General features: G+C 32.4%; 1 protein-coding gene across 2 annotated transcripts; it reads left to right on the top strand.

Moving 5' to 3' along the window:
- Positions 1–14,599: 14,599 nt before the first annotated feature.
- On the top strand, positions 14,600–25,042 carry LOC107945263 (tetraketide alpha-pyrone reductase 2). Of its 2 annotated transcripts, none has more exons than XM_016879207.2 (6): positions 14,600–14,868; positions 14,954–15,126; positions 16,444–16,641; positions 16,729–16,891; positions 24,465–24,654; positions 24,776–25,042. In XM_016879207.2, exons 1-6 carry the CDS (start codon positions 14,688–14,690, stop codon positions 24,915–24,917), a joined length of 1,047 nt encoding a protein of 348 aa, XP_016734696.1. In that variant the 5' UTR covers positions 14,600–14,687; the 3' UTR covers positions 24,918–25,042. The 2 variants fall into 2 exon arrangements, with proteins under 2 accessions (XP_016734696.1, XP_016734697.1); XM_016879208.2 differs by having other exon boundaries at positions 14,603–14,868; positions 16,444–16,638.
- The last annotated feature ends 1,132 nt before the right edge of the window (positions 25,043–26,174 follow it).

Here is a 26,174-nt window from a genome sequence, read left to right as displayed (position 1 = left end):
AGCAATTAATCTCTCACATGTCAAATTTCTATTAAAGATTGAGACGTTAATTATGATTTTATATTATTCATTTCCGATCTAATCTCTATTTTATTAGAGATATTTCTTCCTAACTAAAATATAATTATTTTGCTAGATGTTCGATGTGGAATGATTTTAGTTTTTGTATTTTATTTTTATTTGTTATAATTTGGTCTTATATATCCAAAATAGATAGTTACCTGTCCGTATCAATTTGTTACATTTTTTTATTTATTAATTTTTTTAAATCTAATATTTAAATATATCAAATGGTTTAGATTAAATATTTTTTAGTCATAAACACCGCTAATGTTACCTTTTTCGGCGTTTACAGAAGAAACGCCACTAATAAATTAAATTCTTGTAATGAAACGACACCGTTTTGAAAAATTCTAAATCATATTAGCGGCGTTTTGGCTATAAATGCCGCCAAAGCTCGCATATTTTACAATTTTTTATATTCAATTATTGTATATTGCATATCAATTTTAAATTAATAATCTTTACAATTTATTATTATCTCTTTTACAATTATATAAGAACTTATTTAATATATAAATTAAAAATTACTACTTAATCTAAACCTTAAACCCTAACCCGACTCCAAATCTTTAAACCCTAAATCACTAATCTTAACCCCAAACCCCTAACCACTAACCCCTAAACCTTATTTAATAAATAAATTAAAAAACACTGATTAATCTAAATCATAAACCCTAACCCGACCCCGAATCCCTAACCCCTAACCCCTAAACATTATTTATTATATAAATTAAAATACACTAATTAATCTAAACCCTAAACCCTAACCTCACACTGAATCCATAAACCCTAAATCCCTAACTCTTAACCTCTAACCCCTAACCCCTAACCCATAAACCTTAAACCACAACCCTTAAATCAGAATCCCTAATCCATAATCTCTAATTCCATAATCTATAAACCTTAAAATTGCAACTCTTAAACCGGCCCTAAATCCTAAATTAACCATATATATATACCTTAAACCATATATATTAAACCCTAAACTATAATGATAATTAAATTAAATATTTTAAAATTAATACTATCGTATCTTCTACAATTATATTTGAAATTATTTAATATATAAATTAAAAATTAATCAATCGTGTACCCAAAAAATTTTAAAATTATTTTAAATAATAGTATTTTAATTTCTCCATTTTTAACAAATATTTTTCTATGTTTTTTTATTTCAAATTATTTCTACGTGTCATTATTTCAAATTTATCCATTTTAAACAAATATTCAATTAAAAATAAGTTAATTTTTAATTAATATAAATAAACAAATTAAATAGTAAATAGACAGATAAAATGTTTTTGCGGCGCTTTTTCAAAAACGCTGCTAAAGATCTGAGAATTAGAGGTGCTTTTTCAAAAGCGCCGCTAAAGATCTGAGCATTAGCGGCGCTTTTTCAAAAATGCCGCTAAAGATCTGAGCACTAGCGGCTCTTTTTCAAAAACGCCGCTAAAGATCTGAGCATTAGCGGTGCTTTTTTAAAAAGTCGCTAAAGCCCCGAAAGGTATAAAATGATGCCGTTGGGCTCAGGTTTCTTGTGGCGTTTTACGTAAAGCGTCGCTAATGCTCGATTTTTAGCGACATTTTTTATCCAAACGCCGCTAAAAACGCTGCTAAAGGCCTGTTTTGGTGTGGTGAAACATGGAGAAAAACGCTTCTAGCTAGAAGCGTTTTTCTGAAATTTTCCTGAAAATGTATTTAGCTAGAATTGTTTTATCAAAATCAGCCCATTCCAATAAGAAGCGTTTTTCTGAAATTTTCCTGAAAATGTATTTAGCTAGAATTGTTTTATCAAAATCAGCCCATTCCAATAAGTTTTAAAAAATTTGACCTATAATTTAAAAAAAAAACGACTTTTTTATTTTATTTTATAATTTAGTCTCTGTATGGTGATGAGTTTACATTTTGTAGAGGGAATAGAGGGAAAAGGTAAAAGAGAAGCGACAAGCTTATTCATCCAATCCCAGAAGTAGTAATTCCACGTGCCCAAAACAGTAAAAGCTAAAACACAAGTGAAGACCCCATCATATGTGCATTAAACGTGTTTCTCCATTCAAAATCTTAACAACATTGTTGCAGCTAAGATATTAATCATGTAGTACCAACTGCTCCTCTCCCTTTCTCAAACTATCATATAATATATAGATAAAGGGCTTGTGCCCAAACTTTGCCATTTTGATGTTTAATATGGTTAGGCATACGCAATCACTGGAAAAAGATAACTCAGTTCCTTGACTTAAATAACATTTTATTTATTTCACCACGTTTCTGATTGCAACAATAGCCTTCTGCTATCCATCACTCCCATGAATTGTTGCTAAAGCCGTCTGCTTTGTTCCAAGCTCCATTTCGGGGCAGGCCTCACCCATGTGGCCTCTTTTCCACCAACTCATCGTCAATGAATTCCCCCGCTTTGCATGTGCCAAAATTACATTTTCTATGTCAATTTCCACCACTCCCTTTCATCACAAACCATTTCACTAATCTCAAGTTCAATCTATCACATAACTTTTATTTTAAATTATCATAAAAAAAATTACCTATTGGATAGTTAGGATTGGTTTTGAGTAGATGATCAAATCAATCCAACTTTTACAATTTTGGGGTTATTTCGAATCGGGTAATGTTTTAGTTTAGATATTTCGGGTTTAGTCATTCGATTTAATTCAATACATGAATAATTTTGAATCGGACAATTTTAGATTCATGTTAAATATATTTTTACTCATATTTTTTTGGTTTGACTATTAAAATTGATAAGATTCATTTTCTTTATTTTAAAATAAAATAAAATTAAAGTTAAATAAATTATTTAATCGATTTAAATTCTTTATAAAATTAATAATTTTTAGAAATAAATTTTAAAATAAAATAATATAAAATATTATAAATTTAAATTAAATAACCTATAATAAATATAAAACATGTAAAACCTTTTAGTATTGATGAAAATAATTATTATTTAATTTATTTTTAAAATTTTTATTATAAATATTTTATTGTTAATAACATTGTTAATTTAAATTTAAAACACATGTAAAAACTGAAAACATAAGCAAAATATTTTAGGATTTCCAAATAAATTAACAAAATCAAAATTGAATAAAAATAAAATTTTAATTTTAATTTTCTGTTCTAAGATTTTTGAAGTCAAATAAAATCAAAATAAAAGGTTTTTGAGATTTGTCAAAAAAATTTTATATTTTTCATTTGATAATATATCTTCACTTATTAATTTTACTTGTGAATAAAGAAATAATATATAATTTTCATTAAGTGTTGTATTTCAAATAGCTATGTTGCATACTTTTTAACAATAAAAAAATAGTTGTAAATTAAAACAAATTAATAATTAAGGCTATAAATATTACTTTTATTTGAAAATTTTAAAAAATATATTTAATTTTAAGTTCTGATCACTTAAGGTTATTTGTTTTGGTCATTTCATATTCAATTAATTATGGGTTGAGTCAAATTCGGATTAGGATAGTTTAATTTTATAGGTTAATTTGAATTGGTTCATGTTCAAATTTGAGTTGATTCGGTCGCGTTTTAGAATTCATGTCAAAATTGATAGGAATAATTATAATAATATTTATTACTTTTAAAAAAAATAATTTTTAAATAATTTCCTAAATAAGTATATAGTAACAAATACTAGGGATCAATACTTACAAAGCCTAAAGGAATTTAAAAAAGTCATGACATAATGATATATAAACAATAAGAACTAAAAAGATTTTCTTTGGAGTTAAAAAAAGTCCAAATTTGCTGGTTGAGTCTTAGCTCGATTGGCATTCGATTGGCATGAAAATTGTTGCCAATGCAGGAAGACGTGGGTTCAAGTACGCTGAAGCGTATTATCCTCCTAATTATGAGTTGGGGAGGGACTATGGGTAGTTCTAATCATTATGTTAAAAAAGAGCAGATATGATTAGAAATTATAGATTGTTTGGAAAAAAAACCCAAATCTTAAAGCTCGCACATGTCTGTCTGAGCCCGTAATGATAAGATCCCAAGAAAATCTATGTCCATAATGATCCAACCCCGAGAAAAATCTAAGCTCAAGTTGGTCCAAGCCTAAAAAAGTTCAACAGAACAGAACCGAATAGAGCAGAACAGAGCATGTATGTTTATGCAGATGCAGTATTTTCAAACAGATCAGAATGCAGATTTATTAGAAAACATCCTACCCAACTTCGCTACACACCGAAATAGAGTTCCCCAGAACTCGTCCAGCCAAATCACACCAATAGATAATTATGGACAGTGCCACTAGAATATTTGCAGTTGAACTGGCAGACCGGATATACGTGGTCAAACCACTATATTACAGTCAATCAGCCAGAAAAGAATTGTGGATAAACTACAATATAATGCAGATCATTAAATTGCCAGATCTTCATCCGTTCACATCAACCCAAATCCCATGCAATGTGTCATGACATGCATGTACAAAATCGGTGTGATGAGCAAATAAGTCATGCTATTTTCAATAACAGAATCAATAGACATGAGAGTTCATATTTTGTTCAGACTTATCAAACCTCAACAGATCATATTAGATTTGCCATGAAGTCACATACACGATTATAAATCAGAATTAATAACAATTAATCTAACATAACCAGATATCGCATTTTATTCATCAACAGAGTAACACGAAAACATACCAACAACTTAACAAAATATAAATCGTACCTGGACAACTCGCAAACATTAGACAATAACACATTACGTTCTAACAGATCCTTCTCTCTTAGGTTCAAATATAGCAAACATATGTACGGATCACAAGTTGTTCATCATCAGATCATTAGATATCAGGTTTTATAGTCTAATTCAGATCATACGGACCTTACAGTAGGCTTGCATTCGTTTCGAATGAAGCTTGTGGCCAAAGGGAAAAAATTCAAACATTAGTCTACACGCCCATGTAGTGTCACACGGCCTGTATAGCTGGCCCGTGTGCCTCCACATGGTCCAGCACACGTCCGTGTGCTTACTTGTGTGTCCCACATGGCCTAACACACTCCTGTATCACCTGTCTGTGTGGTCCTAATCTGCAATCAGTGAGTTAGACGGCCTAGACACACGCTCGTGTCATTGGTCCATGTGAACCCTGCATAACACATAACCTTACACAGTCAGAACACACGTCTGTGTGCTTCCAACTTTCATGAACAGTGAGTTGCACGGCCTGACACACGACCGTGTGGCGTCGATTGTCCTATTTTTCGACGACTAAAATTTGAAGAAGAAAGGGTTTTTGGTACCCACCTGATACAGTTTCAAAGCAGAAACGAAAAGGATGAATTCCTGTCCCTAAACGACAAGCAATTGTCCAACAAATGGTTAACTCACAGTCAAATCGCTAAAAACTAGCATTCCAAAATCAAAGTTACATCGAAAAACTTTCGACACTAAAACTTTAAATCGAACTTATCGGTCCACGAGTTGAACTAAAAAGGAGAATTCAGACCCTGTACAGAATTAGTGTAACGTAACATAGTGAAAAGAAAGGAACTTGAAACGGTGAAACCAAAACAACGAAGAAGGAAGCAAATGATAACGTTAGAAATAAAAAAAAATGAAAACAATGTGAAAATCAAAAGGGAGTTTTTGTTTTGGGGAAATTTTAATTAACTAAAATAAACTACCCCATAAGGCAGCTCAGTAAAAACATCTCCATAACTTTTATTGAGACTCAAACACAAGACTAAGGGTATTTAGATACTTAACCACTGAACCAACAAGCTCATTCTTAATATTAGTTGCACACAATTAATTTATAAACCACACGTTCCAAGGTAAGGGTTTAAGCAAAATAACAAAATTTCCAAAAATAAGATTTGAATCCAGAACCTCACACACATGACCAAAGCAATCAACCACTGAACCACATCAATTACTTATAAAAATTTCCAAAATCTAAACTCAAAATCGAGGGATAACCACTCTTGGTTTCGAAACACAATTTCTTCTAACTCAATTTTTGGGATGTTACATTAATAATTATTTAATGATATTTAAAATAAAAATAAACTATAACCAAGTAAATATAATTATTTAATTTATGAAAATATGTTTATAAATATTATATAATTATACTAAAGATTTATTAACAATAAAAGCAATTAATAATAATTTTATATTAAATTATAAATTAAAATAAACTTTAAGAGATATTAATTAAGATGAGTATAAAATATTTTAATACAATCATTATATATTATAATAAATATAAAAAATTAATAATTATTAAAAATTTCAAAATTTAAATGTAATGGTAATATAAAATATATATTGATATAACATATTAATTTACTATTATAATAAAAATACAGTAAAATAATTTTATAATTTCCACAAATGGTTAAAAATGATGTATTATGTAATACTAATAATATTAGATTATGTCACACTCACGATTTGGATGAAATAAAAGTTTTTTGTAAAAAAAAAATCATGGTTATAAAAAACTTAGCCCCCTAGCCAGTGCCCTAGAGTTGATCATGGGTCGGGCTGGGTTGAGCCAATGTAAAATTTTAGGCCTGGGCCTGGTTCAACCTGAAAATAGACCTAAAATTTTGTCCAAGCCCGACCCAGATAAAAATGCTAAATTCGAGCCTGACCCGACTCACTCATATTAATTTTTTATATATATAAATTTAAAAATATAATGCATCAAATACACTAAAAATATTAAAATAAATATTTCCCAACAAATTGAAAATATATTAAAAAAGTCTTTATACTTAAATAACACTAAGATAGTTGCACCTTAGTAAGCAAATGCCTTTAAAGTAGTAGCAAAATTAATAATAAAACAATAGTTATATAATATCCAAACAATAACAACAAAATAGTAGCAATATAATAGCAAAATGGCAGCAAACAACAACAAACAACAATAAACAGTAGTGAAAAAAATTTAGGCAAATTCGGGTCGAGCCCGGGCCTAAAAATCTTACTTGAGGCCTGACACGTTTAGAAAACAAGCCTTGTTTTTTATCCAACCCATTTTTTGCCCAAACCCTCCCACTTTTTGGACAGGCCTAGACGGGTGGCCCGACCCATGATTAGGTATACAGTGCCCCTATACTATTTTTAGTGTTTCGAGCTCTTTGATGCTCGTACTTGGCCCTGGATCCTTCTAATCAACTAAAAAATAATTCTAGATGAGTTTAAAATGACTTTTAAACCTTTGAATTGATTTTAACAAAATTTTTATACCTAAATTTAATTATTCCAAGTTCAAATTTTAAAATATTTTCATGATTTCTGCTTCATATGTGCTCTGGTGACATCTCCCATTTGTACTAGGCATCGGGGGTAGGTTAGGAGTGTTACATTTAGTGGTATGTAACACCTCATACCCGATCCGATCGCCAGGTCCGAGTTATAAGGTACCATATTCATTGCTGAAGCAACTTCTATCAAACTACAAACAAATTATACCATTAAATGATTAATTCTAGATAATACATAAATACAATACAATATACATTTGTGTTCGAGTCTTAAACGAGCTTACAAAAGCTCCAAATCTAAGGCAAGATCAATTTGAGACTAAAATGTAACGTTTCAAAAATTTAGGTTGACGCGACGATGTAAGAGGTTTCCTTGTCGCGACGTGACAAATTATTTAGGCCTCATTGCAAGGACCATCCTTAACATCACGATGTGGCACGGTGGCTAGATCTCGTCATGACGCCTTACATTTGACGTTGCGAAGTTACATACTATTTATGCAATTCTTAATTGAATATTACCTACAAATTGTCCAAACACACATAATACACACCCACACCTAAAGATCAACCAATATATGCAACTTTCTAGCATCAATTCACACATAATACCTTCTTCACATTTGAATTAAGAAGCATGTTGTGATATATTAATTTAAAACAATGACTAAATTGTAAATATATGAAAAGCTTGTGGCTCAAATGTAAATATTCAAAATCTAAAGGGTCAAAGGTTAAAAATGAGTAAGTTAAAGAATGAAAATAACCCAACTTTTATGACATCAAATTGGCATATGAGGACTAAATCGAGTAAGTGGAGAAATAAAAATGACTAAATCGTAATTTTAACAAAAGTGAATAATGACTCGATGATGGAATTTTGAAGAAATATGAGGGGTAAAATGGTCATTACTCAACTTAGATAATTATATTATGAAATAATTAAGGAAGAAAAGTGTTAAAATATGATTGGTTGAATAAATTATTATTTTATAAGATATTTTGATATTTTAATTAATTAATTAAAGAGATATTTTAAAAGAAAAGTGTAGAAGTTTCTTCCATCCTCCATGCTTCTCACGTCCATCTATATAAGGTTGAAAAGGATTTTCATTTTCTTACAATTTGGTCCTTTACGATGAAATCCCACTTTCTCTCTCAAATTCCTTGGAAATTTCCATAGCTACTCAAAAGGAGAAGTGAAGTAGAAACACTAGAGAGTTAGAATATCATCTTGGAAGAAAGAAATTGAAAGCGGAAGTGGAGAAAGTTATGGAAAAAGTGAACAAATTAGAGAACTAAGGTAAGCACTTCAAGAATTTTACTTTATTTAATTTGAAGCTAAGTATAGAGTATGTTAAAGAGTTGAATTAATTATGAAAGTGTAAATATTACTATGAAAATAAATTTGTGCATTGAAATAGTAGAAAAATGAGTAAATTGTAAAGTAAACAAAATAAGTCTTGTGGAATTGAATGTTGAAAAGAGAATATAAATGAAGTGAGATGAAATAGTGATGATATAAAAAGTGAATGTGTGGTAAAATTATAAAGTATATTGAAATTATGATAATAAAGACTAAATTGTAAAGTCTATACAAGTTTATGATTTAAATAAAGTATTATGAAAAAGAGTTTAAATGAAATGTTAAGTGTTAGTGAATTGATTTCAAAGTGATGTTAAGGTGAAATTATAGTAAATAATAAAATCCCACGATGTTAAAGATTAAATTGTAAATTTGTGAAATTTATAATTGAAACAATTGAAGTGCCTAAGAATTTGTTATGTGAAACAAGATATTATAATGGATTATTTCATTAAAGTACTTATGTAGTGAAAAATAAATTCCATGGCATTAAGGACTAAATTGAACAGGTACAAAAGTTTAAGTATGGATAAGATATTATTATAAAAAACTTAAATGAAAAGTTAAATGTTAGTGAATTAATTACAAAGTAATACTTAAGTGAATTTCTAGTAATTCTTGAATTTCATATTGAAAATGACCAAATTGAAAAATATACAAAAGTGACTAAGTATACTAAGATTTTGAAATAGCACGTTAAAGTCAAAGATATATGAAATTGAAAGGTATGCCAAGGGAAAGGATAGTTATTAATGAAACTATATACTTAGCTATGCCGAGTACATAGGTTAAATTTAATCTGAACATAAGTGGACCTAATTGTAGAATTTGGATGTTTTTGTTAATTTTATAAAATTTACTGAAATGAAATAGGTTTAAAATTAAATAACCCATATTGAGTTCTTCTTAAATTCTCAAACATTGAACCGTAAAACTATATCGACACCAGGATAAAGGTATCAATACTATAATAAATGTATTGATACTTTGATAAAGGTAATTTGAGAAAAGTATCGATACTTTAAGCAATGTACATATACTTTAACCAAAATACAAATACTTTTAGTAAACATATTCATCAAAATAGTTTGGACAACAATAGTGGTCCAACTTTGAAAATTCACCAAAAATTTAGAGATTGATTTAGAGGTTTAATTAAATATGAAATTAAAACTTAATTAGTCTAGTTTTGCTTAAAAGAAATGGTGTAAGCAATAGAATTCTAAATTATGAGATATATGGATTTTTGTGAGACAAGCTCAAAATGATTTTGGGTTCCTTTGTTCTAACATTGAAAAATTATAGTAATTTGTAAAACAAATTTAGGATATGAAATTTATATGAATAAAATTTTAGTGAGTCTATTTTCAAGGAAAACAAATGACAACTAAATATGAGTCTTGTACTATTAGATAATTAATTTTTAGTAAAGAAGGGTCAAAGTTGATTAGATGCAGAACAAGGGAAGATTTGAAGAAAAAAATTGTATTTTTGGGCAAAAAAATTGTATTTTTGGGCTTAAGTAGAAATTCTGAAATTTTTATGGTAAAAAATTTATTGAGTCTAGTTTCAAAAATAAAAAGCGGATCTTAATTTTGAATTTCATAGATTGAAATACAAATAATTTAGTGCCATAGTGTCTGTTGGAATCTAGTGCCATAGTGCAGTGTTTTCGTATATATATATTTGTATTTTTTGAACAAATTGGTTTAATAAAATATCTCTTAGTTTCATTAATATCTTTGTATATTGTTCTGAATGGTTTCTGCATGTAAAGCAAAATGAAAGCAAATATTGACTCACTAATTATCTAATGTTTAACTAATATTAAATAGTATTATGTGGTCGGATCGTAATACAAAAAGACGACTTATATTAGTAGATAATCTTAGCACGTCCTTAGTCTAATTGAAATTGAGCAAATCGACTAAAAGATTAATATCTCGTCTATTAAGTTCAATTGGGGAAATACATTGTCTTGAGTATTGAAATGGATGACTCCAAAAGATAAAGATAGAGATATGATACATCGAACATGACCCAAGTAAAATAGATCCTAGATTCGTTTATAGATTTATTCACTTGTGAAGTTCATAATGTGACATATCTTGATATTGAGTAGACAATGGACTATAGGGTGAGCAAAACTCAATTCAACTCAAAGAAAATAGAAAAAAAAATTTAAATTCCGAGTTAAACAAATTAAGTTATTCGAGTCAACTCAATCTTTTTTTGAATTTCAAGTTCGAATCAAGTTAAGTTTTCGAATTCGAATAATTCAAATAAACCAAATATCAAACTATAATATTTTACATTTTTACTTTAAACTCTTAAACCTTTTTACTTTCCCTCCAAAACTTTTACTCCCTCCTACTTTTCTCCCAAAACTTTTATTTCCCTTCCATCCCACCCCCTGTCTACCCCAAACCTATTCCCCCCCCCCCAAAAATTTTACTCTCCCAAATCCCCAAAACTTTTTATTTTTTCCTTAAACTTTTACTTCTCACCCTTTACCCCCAAATAAAAAAATCAAAACAATCCAAAAAAATCCTTAAACCTAAATAGTATTAATTTTATTTATATCTAATATTTATATAATTAAATTAAATTTCACATTTTCTAATATTTATATTATTGAATTGTTTAATCATATTGAATCTTTATAAATTTACATTAAAATTGAATTATTGATGATGCCAAAAAATATTCGTGTTAAAATTTTATATTAATATCAATTTCACATTTTATCTTTAAAATAATTTTTATTAAAAAATCATATTTTTTACATTTAATATATTTTTTAATTTCAAAATACATAGTGACAATAATCAAAAGATAATTGAAGCAATTAAGTAAGAAAAGAAGTTAACCTTTATATAAAAAATTAATAAATAAATTATGAGGGGGTGAAAGTTAATAACAAATTTGATTACGGTGGACAAATTTGATTACGGTGGGCAAATTTGATTACAGTGGGTGACAGTGGTTACAACGACCCAAAGTCATTTTTTAAATTTATCTCAAACAAATATATTCGACTCAATTCAATTCGAATTCCATCTCACTTGACTCGATCCGAGAAATTTTCAAATCGAGTTAGGATGATAAAATATGATTCGTCAACTCGATTAACTCGAAATTTTTTCATTCGAATCAATCTAACGCTCATCCCTAATGGACTATGTATGTGTGACTATATACTTTGATGTAAATGAAAGCTTGAATTCAAATAGATAAAGAACCGAAAGTTGACACTTTGGGTATATGACTTCTACAATATATAGCATCAATCCATAATAGTGAAATTCATAGCCTAATAAAGGGTAAATGATATCCTTTCGTTGGCATTACATGATAGATTAAAAGTAAACATGGATATGAGTCATTTGCTTTTGTAATAAATGATTTAATTACTATTTGATAATAATTGACTTTTTATGAAGATATAATGATTACTATGAGATAAAATATGATCATATTTGAAAATCGATTTATGGATTCTAATTGATGTACTTAGAGAATGACTACTATATGGCATGATTTCCAAAAGATGAGGATTGTAAGAAGGTATTGAAAGAGAGATCATGGGTGATCTATGGTTAATACCTAACTGTGAAACATTGGTCTCCTTTTTTTTTTTGACAAGATCTTCATTTCCAAAGAGTGTTATGGCTTGGATATGGCTTTTGGGGCTATTGGTAGAGATGTACAAAATGATATCATAATGGCTATTGGGGAGACTATTAGGAAGGTATCAAGGGGGAAGTTTGCACGTAACCCTCTAATTTCAAAAATTTTATATTGATGATAGAGCGGAGGTGGTCGAGTATGAATCTTTGCCCAACATATGTGTTAGTGTGGCATGTTTGGCCATTTGAAGACATCTTACATGTCCAAGCTAGTCCATGAGGTGAACCAAAATATGAAATGCACTGCGGGGTAAAGGTGCTCATGGGCCGGGCCGGGCCCAGAAGTGTCTTAGGCCCGGGACCGGCCCAGCCCAAAATATGGGCCTAAATTTTTGTCCAAGCCCGGCCCGGGAAGAAAATCATAAGCCCGAGCCCGGCCCGGCCTATTTTTTAAATAAACACCAAAAAATTTTTAAAAAAAGTATTTTAAAAATATTTTAAAAATAAAAAAATTTTAAAAAAGTATTTTAAAAATAAAAAAAATAAAAAAATATTTATTATATTCGGGCAGGGTCGGGCCGGGCCCGGGCCAAAAAAGTGCTGCCCGAGGCCTGGCCCGTTTTCTAAACGAGCCTCATTTTTTTGCCCAAATCCATATTTCGGGCCTATATTTTTACCCGAACCCTCCCATATTTCGGGTGGGCCGTCGGGCCGGGCCGAACCACCCGACCCATGAGCAACTCTACTGCGGAGCAAGGAGGACCAAGTCGTGAAAAGCAGTTATTGCCCCTGGATGATTGCTGAGAATAAGAGACGACGATAGAAAATAAGGGCTTTATATCGAGGAAGTCCAGATTTGATATTTTTAATTTTATTGATGAGGGAGTTTTTTTTTTTTGGTGAATTACAATAACAGGGTAAAGCCCAAACAACAAACGTGACTAGTACGACTCAAACCTAGATCGCACCTGGGGTGGTGAACACCCTTGATCATCATATCATCACATGCGGTTCGATGAGGCAATTTTTAATCTTCAAGATAATGAAGATAAAGAGAATAAACAGACTGTGAAATAGCTGTCCAGTGTATTGCAGCCGGTTGTTGCCAATCAAATGGTCTGGTGCTGGTAAATTGAATTAAAGAGGTGTGTATGGTAAGTTCAAATTTCTCATATTCCCATGGATATGAACGGTGTGGCAGATCGGGTTTCTAAGTTACCAGCTGCTGAAGAGCTGAGTTTGACTATTATTGATCAAGCTCCCCCGACATCTACAGTTGTTTACATAACCATGTTTTGTCTTTTCAGCGATAAGCTAAGCTTTTTACACCCAAAAAAAAAATGGAAATTTTCATAAATGCATCCAACTATTTTTGGCGTAAGAAAAAAATCATTTGATTTAAAATAGAAAACTATTTTTGTTATGGGAAATTATTTTTTAATATTAAAATTAAACTTATTTTAATTCAATTTTTGGATAATGCATGATTAGTTGATATTGTTTTAAAGATCGACGTCTCCTCAAATTTTATTTTCACGGAAAAATTAGTGTTTTAATAAATTATAGACTATTTTAAAATTATATTAAAATGGCAAACCTTTTTGGCGAATTCATGTTTTTACAAAATTCGTCTGGTGGTAAAAAAAATGGTTACGACAAGAGGATCAAAATTTTGTGATACATAATTTCACAATCGATCTTGACACCCAGTAAAAAAACATACAATTAACTTTTACGTAAACACATATATAATGGAAGGCTGGTTAAATTTCAATTTGATCCTTATATTTCATTCAAATTTGAGATTTAATATATATGTTTTAATTTTGACATAATTTGGTACATCGATTTTTATAATCTCATTAGTTAGTCTAAATATTGTATTCTAATTAAAATGATAATGTGAACTTTTAAGAATTGTTAGCGCTTTTAAAATTTTTCATTAAATTCAGGTCTGTTATAATGTTATTTTTTTTGTTACAATGATACCAAGTGAGTATTTTTTTTATTTCAAAATGTCACACCAGCAAATTTAATAAAAAAATTTTAATAGTGTTAACAGATGGACCTAACTTTTTAAATTCGAAAATTAGAAGGATTAAATTCCTAAAAATAAAAATATAGAGATTAAATTTCAAATATATGAAAAGTAAAAAAACTTTACGCAAATTATAACCTTTAAATTTTATAAAATTTTAATTAAAAATAATTAATTAGCCTGATGGAAACCAGCTTGAATAAATAAAGGAAAATGAATTTAAAGCACACTTGTCTGGGTCTTTGTTTCTCTCTTGCGGAATGAATGAAGCATCTGCTTATATCCTTCCCCACTCCAAAAGAAACATGATGATAAATATATAAAGAAATGCAAAGCACATGACAATTGAGCCACCAATATATTTAGTGATGGTAGAAATAAGAAATGAAACAAGTGAAGAAGACAGAAGAAATATGGCGGAATATTGTGTAACAGGCGGAACAGGATTCATTGCTGCTTATTTGGTGAAGTCGTTGCTGGAGAAAGGTTGTTTTGTGCGTACCACAGTGCGAGACCCAGGTTGTTGGTTGCTTGAACCCCATCAAGTATGAGGTTGATTTTCATGTTTTCCTTTTAATTGAATTGAATTGAATTGAATGAGCAGGGGATGCAGAAAAGGTTGGTTTTCTTATGGAATTGGCAGGAGCAAAGGAGAGGTTGAAGATTATGAAAGCTGATTTAACTGAGGATGGAAGCTTTGACGAAGCTATCCAAGGCGTCGTTGGTGTTTTCCACACTGCATCTCCTGTTCTCGTTCCTTACGATCAAAATATTCAAGCAAGTTTTCTTATTTATTTTCCTCTATTCTTTTGGGAATTGCTTGCTGGGTGGGAAGCCTAATTGAAACTCACATTATGGATAATATATATGCAAGAATTTTGATAAATATTTATTTTGTGCATCTTTATATATTAAAATTTCATTTCATTCTACTTTTATAAATTATTAACACAATTATCTATGTAGAATCATTTAACGCTTGTATATTGCATATTCAAATAATTATATTTATCTAATATATAAATAAATTGATGTATATATTTTTTTGATTGTGTACAGTTGAATTAAAATCAAATTTTTATTTATACATTTGTACTACAATACAAATTGTGTATGATTGCATCAAAGTTCATGTGTAGTTTTGAAATTTATCCCTTATGTTATACAAATCTTACTTCTATCCATAATCTCTTCCAACCCTTAAATTGGAGGGGGAAAAACCCGCTCTTAAACCCACTGGAACCCACATCCTTCTAGTTGTTACAATAACAATGATATCAACTAAGTTAAGACTCAATCAACATCAATATAGCTAACTCAAAACTTGATATTATAATTTTTTTAGTTTTAAAATTTAAAATTTACTATTTAAAATTTGTTTATTTAATTTTTAAATTCTAGCTTTTGTTTTTATTATCAAAACTAGTATTAATACCAAACATTTTCATTAAAATTTAGGAAGACTCTTTCTCTTTTACATGTGAGATCCAAACAGTTGATGCATTATGTGTTTGCAATTTGAGCAATATATTTTAAATAGGCTTCAAATCAAAATTGAGCTAACATTTAACGCTCATACTAATGGAGAGGTTGATGGAAAGACTTGATTAATGCAATACTCATACTTTGGAAACTCAATTAGAATATTTTGAAGTTTGAAAATAAATTTAAAATCTAGATCATAATTTGAGAAGATTTTGTGAAGTTAACCCTTAATATGATTAAGGACTTGAATTTCAACTACGTTAAATTGTTATTGAATTAAGTGTTGAATATATTAGATTATATATGGTTAATTAAGAAATATTATTGTTTCTCAATGTTATTTGAATCGGACCGGTTGGATCTGGAACTAATTAGGGTATTAGTTTGGGAGGTACTTTTGAATCGATTAGATCAAGAACTAGCATGAATCGTCAAACTGGCCTTTTTAATCGGATCAAACAAACCGACAAATTAATGACCTAATCGATTCAATCTTCGGTCCGGTTTAAAAAACATTGCGGTTTCATATAAATGTTTGTTCCCGCATTTATTTTGTTAAAAATGAGTCGGAAATGCTTATATCTAATGTCAGAAATACATTACCTGTAGGCAACTCTAATTGATCCATGCATAAAGGGTACGTTGAATGTGCTGAGATCATGCTCAAAAGCCAGCAGTGTGAAAAGGGTGGTGCTCACCTCATCATGCTCTTCTATACGTTACCGTTTCGATGTCCAGAAGCAGCAAATTACTTCCCTGGACGAGTCACATTGGAGTGATCCAGAGTATTGCAAGCGTTACAATGTAGTGAGATGCAAAAGATTCAATTGTGATTATTAATATTTTTTGTTGCATTCTCTTGTTATTAAAATTAAAACCTTTGCTTCGCTGCAGCTCTTTTACGCATATGCAAAGACTGTAGCGGAAAAAGAAGCGTGGAGAGTGGCAAAAGAAACAGGGATGGATCTGGTGGTAGTCAACCCATCTTTCGTGGTTGGCCCCTTGCTTGCTCCACACCCAACCAGTACTCTGCTCTTGATACTCGCTATAGTTAAAGGTCAGGTTTAAATGCATGCATGAATGATTTTTATTTTGGAATTTTGACTCTCACCACTGTTCATATTTATGATCAATATTTACTATATTTGGTCAATGAGGCCCCACTTGAGTCCTACAAAATCCCCTTATCCTAGTTGGACCATAGCTCTCAACATAGACCCGTCAGTGTTGAATTTAACATAGCTAGACAGTGGTGGAGACCATTGCCAATATAAGATAAATCAGAATGCTTGATAAAATCGATTAGATCAAGGTAAGCCTCCTTTCAGAGGACAGAAACTTCCCTTTCCAGTTAGCTAATCTACCTTTAATTTGTCAACAACATGCTACCAAATTGCTGAAGAATTCTTATGACAGCTGAGAGGGAGCCCAAGATATTGTGTGGGAAGGGTTCCAAATCAACAGTATCGCCTTTCTCATAAACGGAACCGAAATGGATCTTCATAGCCATTCTAATCTCCGAACAATGACACAAGATCTCATTGCCAACAGTGATTTGCTCGATTCTGTTTAACTCTTCCCCTCTCCGAGGCAGCCAAGTGAAAGAAATTGGTGTTTTTGTCACCTTTGAGGAACCATCTCAAGCGTGACTTTTAAGCCATTCGAACTCCTCTTTCCTATACAAACTCCATAATTTGATACATCCCTCCTTGATTTTATTCATAATGTTACGACTCCTAGGATCATGTTGTTGCTTAACTTCGAGTTCATTACTATGATTTTCAAGAGCATAAATGGTTGTCATTATTTATTGATCGCTACCTTCATTAATTATAGCTTTTGCCCATTTCACCATTTAGTCTACTTTGGATGAAAATCATCCCCATTTTCCACTCACCTAACAGATTCTTGACTGCCCATCTTTTATGAAATCAAATTGAAGGCAAACATAGAAAGATGGAAATAACACACCTCACCTAATTGAACGCTTCCTTCAGGCTTAAGAAACAACAATGTCCTCCTCTCTAAGAACCTTAAATCTAACAAGGGCTCTATCCAATTCCTAGGTAACCCTGCCTCCTAGGAAATCATTTATTCCCCATCCCCTCACCCTTGAATCAGAGACTTTAAACTATGAATTTCGGAGCTCATATGCCTTTTTCCCATTGCTCAATTCCACAATATCCCTATGAACATGATTCCTTTGGTGTTTCACTACACAGTTAACTTCTAGAATATCACAGTTACGAAGGTTGAGCCTAACATCCATTTTGCTCTTGATGCACCCAAGATAGATCTCTTACCAATCCATTTCCTTTTGAGGGATATGAACCCCAAACTAGTTCTTGCAATGAGACCCAGCTCTAGGGCACTCACCCAAAAAGACAGATCTCTTATGGTTGCTCTTGGTCTGAGGATTTGTTGGAACTAAGAATGCAAAATGAATGAAGTTAACAAAGACTTGAGCTAGAAGGCTCAATGACATGTTGAGCAAACAAGTAGAATCGGGCTTGAAGAACAAAAGAAAGCAGAAATTTAAGCAGAGAACTAGGAGAGAATTTAATGAAAATTGATTCATTCATATTTGAAAATGTAAACATTACATATATCAAGTGATTGTGAAGTTGATTACAGCAAAAATTTACCTAAACTCACCTAACTCCACTAACATTGCCTTGAAACTAATAAAACATTGCTTGTACATTTTGTTGTGCTGATTTACCAAATCTTATCAGCACCAACTCACAACAAACTCATTACAAACTTGGTTCAAATCTAACTAAGCAACAAAACATAAGCTGAAAAGTAACAAACTGACAACATGTGCTCCAGCTACAATTTGCATGGCTTGGGCAGCTTGATCTGCTCCTTTTGCGGCATGAAAGCCAACTTCAACACTCCTCCTTGGCTTGCATGTTGCATACTCCAAATTTAGCTCTTAAAACTTAGAATCTTGACACACAAAGAGGTTTTGTCAAGATATTAGTAAGCTGATCTTTAGAACTGCAATGAATCAGTCTAATTTCTTGAGATTGTTCCATTTCCATAACAAAATGAAACTTTTTCTTGAAATGTTTTGTTCTCCAATGGAATACTGGATTCTTTGCAATTGCAACAACAGATTCGTTGTCACATTTAACCAAATAGCTTGGTTAACAGCTCCTGCAGCTGCCACATGTTCTGCTTCAACAGTTGATTGAGCAACAACATTTTGCTTCTTCGAACTCTAACAAAAAATGGCTGAACCAAGGGTAAACAGATACCCTGAGGTGCTCTTCATATCATCTATCGATCCAACCCAATCACTATCAGCATAACCAAGTAGCTTCATGCTATCAACTTTGGTGAACATCATTCCAAAGCTCAGTATACCTTTGATGTACGAACTCTTTTGGCAGCTTGGAAATGCTTCACATTGCAGTAATGCATGAATCTAGATAGCAAACTTACAGCAAACATGATGTCTGGTCTCATGGCTATCAAATAAAGCAAACATCCAACCAAACTCCTGTAGGTTGACTCAGCTACTTTCTCAAAATCACCTTGGCTGGTCAACTTTTCTCCAACAGTAACTAGTGTGCTTGTAGCCTTACAATTTTCCATAGAGAATCTGTTTAGAATCTTCAAGGCAAAAGCCTTTTGGCTTAAAAAAATACCTTGCCGAGTTTGTGACACTTCCATGCCAAGAAAGTAAGTCATTTCTCCCAAGTCTGACATCTCGAACATGTTCTCCATTTTGCCTTTGAAATCAGCCAATATGGCATTGTTTCCTCTTATCACCAGCAAGTCATCCACATACAAGGAGACTATGAGTTGTGTTTCATCACCTTCCTTTTTCACATACAAGTTTGGCTCACTGATGCTTCTCTCGAACCCTAAGCTAGATAGGTAGTTATCGATTCTGTCATACCAGGCTCTTAGTGCTTGTTTCAAGCCATATAAGGCCTTTTTTGGCTTATACACTTTATTTTCTTCACCAACAAATTTGAATCCATCAGGTTGTTTAACATAAATATCCTTATCAAGAAAACCAATGAGGAAGACAGACTTTACATCAAGTTGATGTATCTTCCATTGCTTTTGTGTAGACAAAGCAACCAACAGCTTGATTGTGTCAAGTCTGGCCACTGGTGTAAATGTTTTAAAGTAGTCAATGACATAATTCTGATTGAATCCCTTCATTACCAGTCTTTCTTTCAGCTTGCTCAAAGTTCCATCAGCATTATGCTTGGCTCGAAACACCCACTTCACTCCTATGACATTTTTGTTGGCTGGTCTTGCAACTAGCTCTCAGGTCTGATTCTTATCAATCATGCTCATTTCATCGAGCATAGCTTGTTTCCATCCTTGTTGAGCTTCAGCCTCTTCAAAACAACTTGGTTCAACAGCAACCGCATCAGCTCTTTCATATATTTCATCCAATGGTCTGGTTCCCCTAACTGGCACATCATCAATGTCTATTTCAGAATTATTTTTATCAGCTTCAGTCTGATCTGACACTAAGTCTTCAGCAGTAGTCTCTGGTTCATTTTTATCCCAGTTCCAGCTTGACTTTTCATCAAACACAACATCTCTGCTCACAAAGACTTTGTTGATTGAAGGATCCAAAATCCTATACCCTTTCTTCACAGTGCTGTAGCCCATCAGGATGCTAGGTTAGCCTTCTTAGCTAACTAGTCCCTTTTTACTACAGGAATATGTGCATAACATATGCATCCAAAGACCTTCAGGTGAGCAAGTGATGGTTTGAACCTAAACTAGGCCTCGAATAGAGTTTTTTGAACCAATGCTTTGGTTGGTAGCCTGTTTTGAAGATATACAGCAATGTTAACTACCTCAGCCCACAAGGTGTTGGGCAAATTTCTCTCAAACAACAAACATCTTGCCATATCCATCAAGCTTCTATTCTTTCTCTCACTGACACCATTTTGCTGAGGTGTGTAGGTGTTGGTGAGCTGGTGCTTGATGCCTGCTTCATCACAGAAACCCTAAAACATAGTTGAAGTATACTCTGTCTCATTATCTGACCTTAATGTCTTCAGCTTGAAACCTGTTTCTGTTTCTACTGCAGCATTGAACTTTCAAAACACTGAAGCCACTTCTGACTTGTACTTTAGGAAGTAAACCCAACAAAACCTCGAGTAATCATCAATGAAAAGGATAAAATACTTGCTACCATTCAAATTCTATGTCTTCATAGGGCCACACACATCAGTGGTGGACTAGCTGCAACCTTTCAGATGCTCTCTAGGCCTTGTTTAAAGAAAATGGCAGTCTAGCTTGCTTTCCTAGCTAACACACTTCACAAACATCTTATTTCTCGACTGATTTGGAGAAGTTTTCAACTAAGTCCCATTTGTCAGCTGAACCAGTGACTTGTAGTTGGCATGACCTAGCCTTTTGTACCACAGCTTAGACTCATCTAAGACAGTTGTGTAGGCACTGTCTCAACTCTTGTTCCAATCCACTACAAAACTTCTGTCAGCCATGGTCACTGACATGAGTTTGGATCCACTTGGATCTCTAATTAGGCATTCTTTGCCTTTGAATACAACCGAGTATCCTTTTTCAAGTAGCTGAGCAATACTAAGAAGATTTTTGTCAATTTCAGGCACAAACAAGACATTAGAAACAAGTTTGGTACCTGTAGGAGTGTCAATCAGCACATCTCCATTGCCTTTTACTTTGATGAAGTGTCCATTGCCAACTTTTATCCTTGTTTTAAAACTTCTATCTATCTTAGTGAAGATAGCAGCATTAGGGGTCATGTGGTTTGTGCAACCACTGTCAATCAACCATCCTTTTGTGGCTTTTCTTTAGGCAGCTGAGCATGAGACAGTAAAGACTTACTCTTCTTGATCACCACCTTCTTCTGCCACTTGAGCTTCAACTCTAGGCTACTGAGGCTGATTTTACTTCGGCTTGCCTTTGTTTCTACAAACTTTCTTCGAATGGCCCATCTTTTTGCAGACTTTGCACTACACATCAGGCTTGAGCCAATAGTTTGCTTTTGGATTACTGAGCCTTTTGGAATGTGGGCAAGGTGGATACCTTTTTCTTACTCCATCTCTTCTAGGATTGTCTAACTAGGTCTTCTTTCCTTTGTGGCCAGAGGAGCTCAAGGTAGGTTTGCTCTTAGCTTGGAAGGCACCTTCTTGAGCATTGATCAGCTCAGTTAAGGAGATGCTTGACAGATCTCTTGAATCTTCCAGGGAAGAAATCTTGGCTTCATATCTCTCAGGCAAGGTTGAGATAACCTTCTCTACAATTCTTGCTTCACTAAACTAATCCCCAAGCAATTTGATACTGTTCACAACAGCCATGATTCTGTCTGAATATTGCTTTACTGTTTCTTATTCCTTCATCTTCAAATTTTCAAAATCCCTTCTCAAATTCAGTAGTTGCTGCTGTCTCATTCTTTCATTCCGTTAAAAATCTTCCTTCAGCCTATCCCAAGCTTGTTTTAGAGACTTACAAGCCATGATCCTTGTGAAAATCACATCAGACACACTGTTTTGGATGCATGACATGGCCTTGTATCTTTTGGTTCTTTCATCTGTGTGTTGCCTGATCTGAGCCATAGTGGGATTGGCTCTTAGAGGTGCTGGTTCAACATCTAAATTGACAACCTCCTATAGGTCAAATGCTTCTAGGTAGGTCTTCATTTTTTACTACCCAAATGTGGTAGCCTTCTCTATTGAACATTGGTGGTGGAGCTGGAGAGAATCCAAATGAAGACATGGTTTTAAGGATTGAAAAAATGATAGGTCCACTAAGAAGATGAGCTCTAGTACCAATTGTTGGAACTAAGAATACAAGATGAATGAAGTTAACAGAGACTTGAGCTAGAAGGCTCAATGACTTGCTTAGCAAACAAGCAGAATCGAGCTTGAAGAACAAAAGAAATAAAAATTTTAAGCAGAGAACTAAGAGAGAATTTGATGAAAATTGATTCATTCATATTTGAAAATGTAAACATTACATATATCAAGTGATTGTGAAGTTGATTACAACAAAAATTTACCTAAACTCACCTAACTCCACTAACATTACCTTGAAACTAATAAAACATTGCTTGTACATCTTGTTGTGCTGATTTATCAAATCTTATCAGCACCAACTTATAACAAACTCATTACAAACTTGGTTCAAATCTAACTAAGCAATAAAACATAAGCTGAAAGGTAACAAAATGACAACATGTGCTCCAGCTGCAATTTGCATGGCTTAGGCAGCTTGATCTGCTCCTTGTGCTGCTTCTTGTGCTGCATGAAATTCAACTTCAACAGGCCTTCCCAAAAGAACCTCTTTGTACGATTGGTTATCCCTGACACCCTACGTGTTTAAGGAGTGGAAACTCTTATGTTGAAATCTTGCCTGCCCTGTCTAGTTGAATCCCTCACCTGTCTTTGAAACCTTGTGTTGGACCTTGATCCTCCTAAACCCATCTAAGAGCATGATATTCCCTTTCACAATGGCGGATCCATTTCCTCTTTTCTCCCTACCTGACAAAGCTAAACATTGCACTGAGGAGCTTCTCTTGCTGTTTCGATACACCCCATAAATATTAATGACTTTCCCATATCACTAAAAACATTTCCAATGTCAGACTTAGGGACTCTGTTGCTTAGGTTATCCACAAAGACGGTGAAAACCTCCTGATGATAGAAACTCCCGAACACCATTCACGGCAATGGTCACTTCATTAACACATGAATTGTTACTTTAGCTTTACGTTATCTCTTCGTATGTAAAGGCTCGTTGAGCTTCAATATTATGCAAGTTATATCATATTTAAATTAAATATTAAAAAACATGTTAAGATATTAATATTTATAAATTTAATACAAAAAACAATGAAAATACTAACTATTAAATAAAAATAATATTTAAAAAAATCGAAGGAGTTTAAACATGCTTGGATTAGTTGTTTACAAATTAAATAAAATCCTATATAAAATTTGGACATATTTCATTTAGGTTCAACTTGGATAATCATACATAGCATTAATATCATACATGGGCTTGATTAAACTTGATCTAGTCCAATCCATGAACACTTCTAACTAGCTTCAATTTTATTATAGGCTCTTAGATATTATGATTTTGAGTGAACTCAAATGCATAATATTTTTATACGAGTATAATTAAGGGTTTAAAAATTAAAATTTGCAAGATAAAAGCATATCAACGAATACTTAGATTGGTACTTCAAGAAATAATTTAACAATTAAACTTTAACATTATTAGCAAATGTTGAGTCCTTAGTGTTATAATGTTAAAATGCGAATGCCTCACTATAAAAAGAAAATATACACAAACGCACTAAAGGAGATAACGATAGCTTCTGTGTATGATATTTATTTTCAAATGTATATGGTGAGCATTACAACAATGATCTTATCGGCAATTAAAATAACAACTTACTGCAAACGAGGAGCACATGATTGGAAAAGCAAAGGAAAAGAAGGGGCGATAAAATTTATTTAAATCAGGGCTTAGAATATACTTACACTAGTATTATAAGGCTATAAACATCTAGGGAGGTGAATCCCTGTTTTGTTTTCCTAAGTGACATGCCTTGTTTTCATTTGTTAAAAAAAATGTATTCTCATTAACTTCTTTACCAGGTTTGAGAGGAGAATACCCGAACACCACAGTAGGTTTTGTGCACATAGATGATGTGGTTGCTGTTCACATTTTAGCTATGGAGGAATGCAAAGCCTCAGGCAGGTTGGTATGCTCTAGCTCAGTAGCTCATTGGACACAGATTATTGAGATGCTGAAGGCCAAGTATCCTTCCTATCCTTTTGAAAACAAGTGAGTGAAACAATAATCTAGGGTTACTTTTATTATACCTTTTTCTCAAGAATTAATCATTGAAAAACAATTTCAAATGCAATGCTTAAGGAACTAACAGTTGAATTAATCTATATTGAAGGTGTAGCGGTCAAGAAGGAGACAACTGTGAGCATATCATGGAAACGAGCAAGATACAAAAGTTGGGCTTCCCAGCATTCAAATCGGTTTCTGAAATGTTTGATGACTGTATCAAGAGTTTCCAAGAAAAAGGATTTCTATGAACTTTCTCATTGTCCTCGCCATATCCCACTGTTTGTTTGTTTTTTTCCTTCATCGAATAAAAGCTGTCAAAATAATGAACTTATGCCAAATGCAAACACCGCATTAACTAATGCAGTTTGATCCATATTTCGGCTCGTTCTTCCTATGCCTTCAAACCTAGTAGATCTTGTTAAAGAATCCAAAGGGGTAAAATCTAGAAAGGGTAGCCGTCACGAGGAGCTAAAAGACTGTTACATACCATGGCATTTTTTATGATTACATTTTTCCATGAACAACCTTCACCTATCCCAACGTTCGGTAAGGATGGATATGCTACCAGAACATGTACAAATAATAAATCTTTAATTTTTTTTGATCATTTCAACTTAAAACATCTTGTTTGAAAGTTTATCAAATAGAAATGATTATTCAAATTTAAAATCATCGAACAAACATATGTTTATGTACAACATCCTATATCCGACCCGATCGCTAAATTCGAGATACAAGGTGTTACACTCGTTGCAAGAGCAACTGCGGTCAAAGCATATTCAATTAATACCAAGTAACATGAAAATACAAATAATATAAGCACATGATATGACATAAAATCATCCTCAATTCTTATACGAGCTTACGAAAGCTCTAATGCTAACCCGAAGTCCAATTAGGACTAAATTGTAATGTTGACAAAACTTCAGCTTGATATCCATTTGTAGGGGGTTCCTCGTCACTACATAACATACTATTTTAGCCTCATCACGGAGACCAAGTTCGGCATCACACCTTGGCCTAGAGCCTTGATCTTGTCACGACAACAGCCATTTGACGTCGTGATGTTACATACTATTTCTGCAATTTCTAAATGAAAATCAACCTACAACTTTTCAATTGAACTACCAAACACAAGCAATTCATATTCAGCCAATATATGTCATTCCCTAGCATTAGTTCATGCACTTCAATACCTAATTCAATATTATACTAATGCATTATCACCAATAAGCTAACCATTTAGTGCAATTCATTCCAAACTTATACATACCTAAATTCATCAAGGTCATTAGCATTTATAGTATTTCATACCATTTAAACCATATATACACAAAATTTAGGAACATGTTGCAATCATTTAACCAAATTTACACCTTTAAGCTCTACCCCTAAATGTTGTAACACTCCAAACTTAGCCTAGACGTTATGGTCGGATCTTGAGGAATTACATAACTTGTTTTTAACCCAGAAATTGAATTCGAAATCGTGAGTTTTGACAGAAT

This window comes from Gossypium hirsutum, chromosome D12 (genome assembly GCF_007990345.1).
Source record: "Gossypium hirsutum isolate 1008001.06 chromosome D12, Gossypium_hirsutum_v2.1, whole genome shotgun sequence".
In the NCBI taxonomy this organism is placed as follows: domain Eukaryota; kingdom Viridiplantae; phylum Streptophyta; class Magnoliopsida; order Malvales; family Malvaceae; genus Gossypium; species Gossypium hirsutum.
Note: the sequence above shows the minus strand (reverse complement) of the source record. Positions and strands in the feature narration are given on the sequence as shown.